General features: G+C 45.5%; 1 protein-coding gene across 3 annotated transcripts; it reads left to right on the forward strand.

The window, feature by feature from the left end:
- The first annotated feature begins 355 nt into the window (after positions 1-355).
- On the forward strand, positions 356-7791 carry LOC122193957 (WD repeat and coiled-coil-containing protein). Of its 3 annotated transcripts, none has more exons than XM_042894881.1 (6): positions 356-441; positions 814-927; positions 1002-1039; positions 2368-4265; positions 5681-5798; positions 7168-7791. In XM_042894881.1, the coding sequence occupies exons 4-6, from the start codon at positions 2388-2390 to the stop codon at positions 7437-7439; spliced, it is 2268 nt and encodes a 755-aa protein (XP_042750815.1). In that variant the 5' UTR covers positions 356-441; positions 814-927; positions 1002-1039; positions 2368-2387; the 3' UTR covers positions 7440-7791. The 3 variants fall into 3 exon arrangements, with proteins under 3 accessions (XP_042750815.1, XP_042750823.1, XP_042750808.1); XM_042894889.1 differs by lacking the exon at positions 1002-1039 and adding an exon at positions 6226-6297 and having other exon boundaries at positions 7168-7252; XM_042894874.1 differs by lacking the exon at positions 1002-1039.
- The last annotated feature ends 2604 nt before the right edge of the window (positions 7792-10395 follow it).

Genomic DNA, 10395 nt, shown 5'->3' on the forward strand with positions numbered 1-10395 from the left:
TTATTTTCTAAGCTAAAAGTGACCTCATATTTATAAATGACTGTCTCAAGCCTGAGGTTTTTGTTTATTTATTTATTGTTTTGCTTTCACAACGCAGAGGTCCCGAAGCCGCTTTCTTCACTGAGTTCAAATGGAAGCTCAGGAGCAAAACTCCCCCTTCAGGCACGACGGCCGTCCGGGCGCCCGGAAGAAACCATGCGCGCCCCCCGCGGATTGGTGGAGCTCTGATGACGTCACACAGCCCGCCCCGCTGCCTGATGGTCGCTGTAGTCCTGACCCCCCTCCCAGTGGAGGCGCCGCCCGCTGCGTCACGGGGCCCGGGCGTGGCCGGCGGGAGCGCCGCGCGGGAGGGCGGGATCGGGCTGGGGGCAGAAGGCGCTCAGGACGGCGTGCTCCGCTGCTGGTGGCGCTTCACTGGAGTCGGTCTGAGCCGCCGGGCGGGTGAGGCTGCCAGCTGTCGCGAGCGGACCGCTGAGGGAGGCGGGGGAGCTCGGTGCGGGCGGGCCCGAGCAGGGAGCGGCGGGGCGCTGGGACGCTCGGGCGGGCGGCACCCGGCGCGGAGCGAAGAGGTGCGGGCGGGCGGGCGCGTTTTGGCATTCTTTCCGAGCCCCGCCTTGCAGCCCAGCTGCGGTCCCCGCGGGTATCTTGGGCGACTGGAGGCTGCTGGGGTGTGAAGCGAGGGCCGGGTGGCTGCGGGGAGACCTGGCCTAATCGGCGTGCCAAGGGTCGTGCCCGTGTGGTGGGCTGAGGGGCGGGCTGTGGCACAGGGCTGTGTGAACTCGCCTGCCCTTGTGCCTGGTTTTATCTTCCCAGGTCTGCCGTGGGGAACGTGAAGCTTCTATTGTGGCAGAAGAAGGCACCCAGATGGCCACAGAGCTCAGCGTTTCAGTGTATCCTGTGAGGGGAGTTATCACCTCCTTTCCCTAAGTAAGTACTGCCGTGCAGAGAGCTGTCGTTCAGGTTGCTTACAGTGATCGACTCATGCTTCGATGTTTCTGCAGTGATTGAGGCCGGTGGTTGGAGCTTAGAGGACAGCCAGGTGGGTGATGAGGTACATCCAACTCCTCCGAGTGTTCTTTTACTGTGAGGAAGCATCCAGCATACTTACAATCCTAGAATCATTAAGGGTGGAAAAGACTTGTCAGATCACCTAGTCCAGCCATCCACCCACCACCAGACTTGTCTGCTTGACCACTTAGACTTGTCCTTGACAGACATTCACTTAGTAGCTCTTCAGGATTATCGAATTCACGGAGCACCTTCTCTCCAAGGTAACCCGCTTCAGTGCTGAGCTGTCATTTTTTGTTTTAATTTTTCCTTCAGAGCTGACCTAAATCTCCTTTGTAAACACTAAGCTGATTATTACCTTGCACAGTGGACTTGGAGAAAATTGATAAGTGCTCTCTCACCAATGACCTGGTTTGTGTTTGCAAGTTTACTCTCACAGTTTTCTCCAAACTGAATGAACCCACTTTTTGTGTTTCTTTGGTCCTGGAGCTTACAAAACCTTTTCATTGTCATTGGACCATGAAGCTCAGAACTGGGCACAAAATGCCAGTGGAGATATCACTTGCTCGTGGCTAATGGGGTAATTACCTCCCTGCTGTATGGCATCTCTCTTAAAGTTGTACTGACTTATTTTGCAGCGTTCTTACATTATTGAATAATTCTCTTTGTGATCTGTATTGCTAGATGAGACTGCATTAGATGGTGTTGAAGCTAGTGAGTCACTCATTATCAAGTTATCACAGTACAGTCATGCCTCAGGTCGATGGTTGTGTCCCCATTTGTGTTCTGAGTTCTTTTAAATTCTTCGTTGTACGTTTCCTCAGAAAAATCTGCTTTGATATTAACTTCCTTCAAAATTTCATTTGCTCTTTTAGGAAGGTTTTGGGAATAACCAGGCAAGTGCCTCTTGCTTACCCTCTTAATACAGGGTCAGATTTATAAATAATACATTAATGCTCTGTTATACTTGTAAGGGATTACTTTATCTGATCACAAATGGTCAATGAAGCTGAGAATGAGGAGGCAATATTTTGAAAATTTGGAATGCTAGAAGTTGTTATGAAATATTCTGAGAAGCAGCATCCTGTCAAATAGAATGAACAAACTGGTTTTGTGATGAAAGTGCAGCAGCCTGGGCCTATGTAAACATCACAACTTCTTTTAAAATTACATTTCACTATGAAGACATTATAAGAAAAAAAAAAAAAAAATAGGGTTGTGGATTAAGTGTAGGTGAGTATTGTGTACATTGCCTTGACTGAAAGGAAGAGTCCAGCACGGGGAGGGTCATAAGTTAAATATACATACAGATGTTTGCCTCCGTCCTCTACAATAATTTCTGTTCTTTAATTTGTTTAGATGTCTCGTATCAAAAAGACATGGAGCTAGGAAAGGCAAAGCTGCTGAGAACGGGCCTTAATGCCTTACACCAAGCAATTCACCCTGTGCACGGGATTGCCTGGACTGATGGGAAACAGGTCATATTAACTTCTTTACATCTTCATAACGGAGAGCCAAAATTTGGTGACTCAAGCGTTGTTGGTCAGTTTGAACACGTCCATGGACTCTACTGGGGCCCAGGTCCCCCTGATGCCCCAGCACTGCTCGCTGTTCAACACAAAAAGCACATCACTGTTTGGCAGCTCTGCTTTAACGCTGCAGACAGAAATAAGCTCTTGGTTTCTCAGATCTGTGACATCAGTGAGCCGTTTCCAGTGCTCCCCCAAGGCTGCGTGTGGCATCCAAAGAAGGAGATCTTGGCCGTGCTGACGACGCGGGATGCCTCGGTCTTGCACTCCGTTCATCTCAACAACTGTAGAATTAAAGCCGATATTAAAGGCAGCGGTCTCATCCATTGTGCTTGTTGGACCAAGGAAGGCAATCGCTTAGTGGTCGGCGTAGGCAGTGCCCTTCATTCTTATATTTGGGATGACGCTCAGAAGACTCTCAGTGCTTGTACTTTTTGCCCAATCTTTGACGTGGGAGGCTACATCTGTGCTGTAGAAGCTACTTGGAATTTTCAAATTGCTGTCGCTACTGAGCTTCCTTTAGACAAGATCTGTGGCTTGAATGCCGGTGTGGCTTTCGAGGTTCCAGCGAGCATTGAAACGGAATCCTTTCCCTCGCAGTCCAGCTTATGTGGTGAGGAAGAATATTCCATGGACGGGGGGAAGAAGGTGCTGGATGCTGAGAAGCCCATGTCTGCAGTTACATCTCCCGTGGATCTGACTCACATACTCTCTAGCAAGCCAGGTGCTGATTCCAGTCCTCTGCTTCATCTGAGGCCCAAGGATTACCTAACGGGAAGCGGCCAAGATTCTTCACATCTCATTTTGGTGACTTTTGAAAAAAAGGTGACCTCTACCAAAAAAGTTAGCATCCCGGGTATTCTGGTTCCTGATATAATGGCTTTTGACCTCAAAACTCAAACCGTATCGGTCGCCTCCAATACCTGTAACATTATTTTAGTCTATTCGCTGACTTCGTCCAATTTACCAAATATTCAACAAATTCAGCTAGAGAAAAATGAAAAACCAAAGGGTTTGTGCTTCTTGACCAATAAATTATTACTGATACTGGTTGGGAAACAGAAATTCACTGATCCTGCTTTTCTTCCGTCTTCAAGATCAGACAAATACATGATCAGGTTGATGATAAAGGAGCTGATATTTGAAGCGGCTCCTTCAACATCTGCGTCGGTTAATGGGAGCTGTGCATCCGTCAGTGGGAGTTTGAATCTTTCAAACTTACCTCACGATGTCCCTACAGATGTTCACCCTCTTAGTCGTGGACTCTTGCTACCAGATCGCGCTGCCATCCAGTCCCCCACCAGCAGAAGAAAACTTATTGAGGAAATTAAGAGTCCTGGCTATGAACAGAGCTGCTTGTTGAACATGAGTGACCTCAAAGAAAAAAAGGTTTCCTTGAATTTTCCTCCAGCTGTTGAGTCTCTCAATGCTGAAGCGCTTAATCAGTCTGCATCGCTGTCCACCACATCACTGGCATTTTCTAACAAGCCAACGTCTCCAAAAAGACAGATAGAGACAGCTTCCAAAATACCAAATTCTTACAAAAACAACCTATTAAGTGAAAAGGAAGCAAGCTACTTTTCAAAAAATGTAGAAAAACTGTCTGGTAACTTTACTCAACTACAGCATCATGTCTGTGAATTAACTGAGCTGCTAAAATCGGGGAAGAGAAATCTTTCAATGTACCCTTCTTCTCAGGAACCCCCTTTTATTAACATCACCTATCAGGTAACTCTAGCACTGTAAGCTTGAATGACAGCATCTGTATATGGATATATGGTCTTTGTAAAGCACAGGATTAAAGCTGCTGTTGGATTATACACAAGAAGGACAGGACATCATTGGTGTGAAGTTAAGCCTGGTGGGAGGAGGCCTGTGTAGGAGTGTTGTAGTTGGTAGGTACAGGCTCCTCAGGAGGGATGGGCAGGGAGTAACTGTATGGAACAGAGGGGTTGGGTTCTGTGGGGTTTGCAGATCACAGTGATGTGGTTGAGAGCCTCAGAGTGAGGGCCAAGGGACACCCAATGAACACAGCTGGTGTTGTCCTCCTGGCTGAGTGGCCTGTAGTAGACTCCCACACTGACACTGATTAATTAATCTGTAAGAAGAGAAGAGATATGTCTAGGTCAGCCATCCTTATCTCTGTAGGTGGCTTCAACTTGTCAGACATTAAATGGGAATATCACACAGGTCCAGGAGATTCCTAAATCACCTTGCTGATAACTTCCTGGTACAGGAACTGAATACGGATACTAAGAACGGTGCCATCCTAGATTTGTTGCTTGTGAACAGAGAGGGTCTTGTGGGAAGAGTGATTTTTGGTGGCCACCTTGGCCATAGTGACATGAAGCATTCGAGTGATAGGGGGAAAACTGCCAGCAAAGCTTTGGCACTGCTTATGGGGAGAGCAGACCTCAGGCTGCTCAGGAAACCAGCTACCAGGGTCCCCTGGGAATCTAGTTTTGAAGGCATCGTGCTGGTAACTTTTTAGGTACCACCCTAAGAGCACAGGAGCAGGCATTTACAGAATGTAGGAAGTCAAGCAGAGCAGAAGGCTGATTTGGCTGAGCAGGGATCTTCTTGGTATGGCCTCTAGAAATGAGGTTGTGCAGCATGGAAGGACTGCAGAGATGGTATTTACTGATGTAGGTAGAAAATCTGTGACAGCAGAAAGCTCACTTACAGTCAAAGCTGGCCAATAATGCACAATTCTATGACACTACCTTGCAAATATTTAGCATATGCAAAATTGGTCCATTTCCAAGCTTCACTCTTAACGTATCTCTCGTGGATGGGTGGCTGTGTGCATGGATGGCATGGAAGAGGAGTCAGGATTCACTTTGTTTCTGTCATTTTAAAAATTGCTTTGCTTTGCCCCGTGGGGGGATATGCTTTGCTGGCTTCTAAGGCTTAGAGCAGTGATGATCAGAGGTGAGACACACAACCCCTGCTGATTTGTTGGCCTGTTCCTCGTCCTGGTTTGTGGACAGGAGTTCTTACCTGTTCATAAGATAAGGATCTGGGAGGGGGGGGAGAGAACTTGGTGCTTTACAAACTTGTGATTCCGTTTGGATGGTTGTTATCTTGATATCTCTGCTTAAAAATAGATTGCTGTATCTAATGAGTCTTTCTTGCACTTGCAGAAGCAGCTTTCCAGAAATGATGCAGATGAAAGGCGATCTGTTATTCTTTGTGAGGGTAAACTCCGTCTAAGTGTCGTCCAGCAGATCTTCAACATCTCTCTTGTAGAGATGCAGCACGGTACGTTGTAATATAATTATCCAGTCATGTAAACACTTGAAACATGGGTAACATTTTCAGTGGGCAGTGGCAGTGTGCATAATCTGATCTGGAGAAATAACCCCGAAGGTCCCACGTGCACGTTGATGTGCCTGTATACATGTCAGCTCTAAGTGGATTGCCTTTGGGATACAACCTCTCACAACTGCATACATTCTCAGCACTGTATTGCAGCTGCTCACCACTGTTTGCTGTCTCCTCACTTGCAGCTATCCAAAGGACTTCAGGTTGCTGTACTTACCACTATGCAAGTCCTACTTTTCTGTAAACAGTTGTTAAAATGCTTGATGTTCCAATACACAGATAGAAGGGACAGGTCAATAACTGATGAATCTTTAAAAGGTTCTTTCTGCTGTCTTATTTTTGCTGAATGCTTGTCATACTGCAGGGTCCTGTAGTGACACACAGTGACTGCTGGTGCGACACAGCCCAGAGGGGTGCAATATACCTAGTGAGAAAGGTAGGCAGGTTTGTGAATCTGATGTGGTGTTAGGAGGTGAATGGGCACAGCAAGAACGGTAGTTTTGAATTCCTGAATTGGATTGATATTCAAGTTTTGTTCCCAAATGAGATATGAAGCCAAGATTGAAGGGCCGTATGCTTTTAAGCTGCAATCTTCTCCTGACCTTACTTGTGTCGTGGAGTTCCATGATGTAACTGTATGAACAGCTGGAAGTGTTTCCCTGAATTCCCCTGTGCCCCCATCTCATTACTTCATCAACTTAATGGATACAGCTATGACAGCTTCTGTAAGAACTGGTAAAAGTCAGTGCTTCTGACTTGGAAGTAATGATGATGTGAAGTCAAATAGCAAAATGGCCAGGTGCACGGGGTTGCATAATACAGCATTTCTTCTGCATAATACAAATTTCTTCCTCGTGTTTATTGGGATTAATTATATTGAACGTCACAGAATTGTTCTTAATTTTTTAAAATTATATTTGTCATACAGTTTAATAAATGGCTGTTTGTACAGTGCCTGCACAGCTTAGCCACTGTAGAGCAGCCTATGAACACCTAATTAAAACCAAGTCTGGATGGGTATGAATTCTATTCAGAATTGAATTCCTCTTCCACTTATTTAAGCGTGCATTTCTCACAGTCACATCTCTGAGTGGGAAAGCTGCTCAGGAAGCTGAGTTCTGCACGGTTGCTATCAGTCCTCTGTTTCTGAGATTATACAACCTGCATCTTCCCATCCCTTTTAGTGCTACAAAAGCTGTAAGCATACAGAAGCGTTTGACTTTCCATTTGAGAAGTAGGTTTTGTATACCATCAACACAGCTGATGAGAGGGATGTTTACAAACGGGTGCTCCTCTGTCTCCACAGGTTCATCTTGGATCGTTCTCACAGCAGACGGCGACGGCTTCGTCCCATTGACGTTTACATCCATGCAGGAGGTGGTTGTAAGAGATGCCAGCATGAAAGGCTACAGTGCCCGATCCTCCAAAACTTTAGACATCATCAGTTCCACAGAAGGGTGCAGACATGCTGCTTCTGAAAGCCTGGATATCACCAGCTCTTTGGAAGTCCTCCGAGACTGCTCCTCCAAGGCTTTGGATGGCAGCAGTCCTTCTGAGCAGCCCAGCAGTAAAATGTAACTTTGGACAGTGATTTCGTAGTGCCTGTCTTACCATAGGAGACTTTTGAACTTACAGTTTAGGACTGCAAACTCTAATGAAGGTCTGTCTCAAACCTCTTTTGGATTTCTATCATCTTTGTTCACCAATGCTGTAAGTTATTTATTTGGTCCTTGGAAACCTTAGCCTTTTTATTTTATTCTGAGATGTGTTTTTTAATATGCCTCTTGCAATGTATACCAGGTATTTGTATCAGTGATTGAAGATAGGAGGTCTTAAAGCAGCAGAGCTGAAGCTATGATTCTACTCTTTAATGTATTGGTGTTTTTAGATAATAGTAAACTTGCTTAATAAAGACATCTGTGAAAACACAGCATTTTTCTTCATTTTCTCACTTCTTCCAAATCCTGAAATATTGCCTTCTTATTCAGAAACAGGGAGATGCTGTGTGCAGCAGAATGCATCTGGTTCTGCCCAGGTGTCAGATGGTGCTGTAAGGTTCAGGTGTAGGGAGTTAAGCCAACGTAGGGTCATGTGAAGGTCCTTACTGCATGGAGGTGAGACCTTCTGTCCCTCCTGTGCCCATGTTTACTTGGCAGTGTGACTGTGGGGAAGTGACTGTCACGTGTGGAGGTGTGGGTGGTCAGTTGACCCAAACTGGCAGAAAATCCGAAGGGCAAAATTGAGGAAAGGCTCATGAGTTGAGAAAGACACAGTTTAAAAGGTTAGCAGCAAATTGCTGTGTGTGCAAGCAAAGCAGAACAAGGAGTTCATTCAGTACTTTTCATCAGCAGGCAGATCTCCAGCAGCTTTGGGGGCAAGCAGAGCATTATTCTGCATAACAGGTACGTGGGAAATGGAACTCTGTAATGCCAAATGTTTTCACCCCCCTTCATTCTTTTCCCCCAGCTTTTATTGTTGACCATGGCATTGTGTGGAATGGAATGTCCCTTTGATGATCCAGCCTCCTTGCTGGGCAGAAAGTGGGAACAAAGGAAAGCCTTGATGCTGTGTGAATGCTGCTCAGCAACAGGTGAGGCACTGCTGTGGCAGCAGCTCTGTGTGGTCACAGATCCAAAGCACAACGCCACGTGGGCTGCCATAAAGAAAACTTACCTCCAGGGCAGCCAGACTTAGTCCATCTTCATAGGTAAAGTGGCATTAGCTGCTTTTGATTCATTTTACAACTTCCTAGCAAATACTTTCATTCTTTTCATTGATTTCTTTGTCTTAGTATTGAAAATTTCACTGTTTCCTTTGAAGAAATACTATTATATTAACAAAGTTGCCTTCAATATACAAATATATAAATATTAGCTTTTTATTGCCTATCCGTGTGCTAAAGTGGCAAAAGAGGATGCCCATCACCTGCTGCCCTGAGAGCCTCCAGTTTAAAGGCTGGAGTTCTAATGCCTTTGTAGTGAGAAACAGTGACATTTAGAGAACTGCACAGGTTTATGTCGCCTGGATTGCAGCACCAGAAAAACACAGTAATCCAACATTGCTACCCGTAAAATTAAAGCATGGTCACATTAAGAGGTTTATCGGGCTTTCAGTGGCACTTAACTGTGAGAAGGAATCAAGTGATGAGATTATGGAATTGGAGCTGCTGCCTCTGCAATAATATAGTCTCTTTTATGTTGCCTATTTGGAAATTTAGCCACTGTCATAAATCATCTGCCTACAAAATATGATATTAAAGGTACAACAGAGCTAAAAGCTGCAAAGAGAATCTGACAAGTCAGCCTGCATTGGTGGAAATGCTGCAGCTGAGGCTGGTGGCAACGTGCAGATTCTTCTCAATGGCTCTGATGATCAACGAAGGGTGAGTTTGTTTTGGAAATGGAAATTCTTCCTCATGGACAGCAGCTCATTTGGGCAGGATAAGAAAAAAAGAAACTGGTCAGCCATTGTAAGTGTGGTGCTGTTACCAGCCTGACAAGCTGGTGGCCTGAATGGACACTAGAGTGAAAAGGTAATCTCTAAGTATAAAAAATCCTCTAGGTAAAAGAGATGATGAAGGAAATTCATCATACAGAGCTGTGAAGGAAATCCCATTGATCCCTTGCTGAAGGTAAGCGATTGCAGAGGCACCAGCAAAGTCAAACAGGCAGGGGATGGACGTGGGGCTCCAAGGCATATCTCCATCAGGTGAAGCTGAACAAGTGTCAGTCCCACAGGGTCCTCACCACCTGTAGCAGAATGCAGCAACACTGAAGAGAGAAAGCCAGAGAAGAACTTCATCAGGACCCAAATCTTCTGATTTAGAAAAGACACCTTTCCCTGCCATCCAACAGCACAGCTGCTCTCCAGCTGCGGTTAGAGACACTGCTCTGTAAGCACCTGTGATATTACTCAGGGACCCACCTTTCCTGCAGAGTGCTGTAGCTCCAGGGTCATCCTCCCTCAGCTGTCTGCTCGGCTCTCTGTTTCACCAATTTGTGTTTTCAAAGGCTGTGAGATGTCAGGTGCAAACCAGAAAAGTTTCCTCTTCCACCTCAAGGACTGAAATGTACTTCTCTGTCTTTTAAATGAAGCCTTACAGTGAGTTAGCATGTGTTTATGCAGCAGATTTGGTGCTTAATGATGTGAAAGCTATCTAATTTCATATCTTAAACCTGTAACAGAAACTCATTTTTATAACCACGCTACTCAGCTTTCTTGCTAGTATCTGAACCACGGTCTTACAGAGAGTTAAGTTGGAAAAAAGAAGCACTCAGAGCAGTGCAAGGAACTTGTGATCTCAGAAAGAAATTACAAACAAGCAGAAACTCACTCACCTGTCAGTTGGGTGAATCCAGGTGACCTTTCCATCAATGAGGCAAGCAGCTTTCTGAAGGGAAAGCTGCTACTGTAACTCTTCAAGGCTGTTTTTCAATTTTTTAAGCAGTGATATGAAATTCATACAAGATATGTGACTGACATATCAGTACACAGAAGAGCTACTGGCTGTGCCCTATTGCATGAGACTTGGAAC

This window comes from Lagopus leucura, unplaced genomic scaffold (genome assembly GCF_019238085.1).
Source record: "Lagopus leucura isolate 7727_CA_CO unplaced genomic scaffold, USGS_WTPT01 Super-Scaffold_73, whole genome shotgun sequence".
Lineage (NCBI taxonomy): Eukaryota > Metazoa > Chordata > Aves > Galliformes > Phasianidae > Lagopus > Lagopus leucura.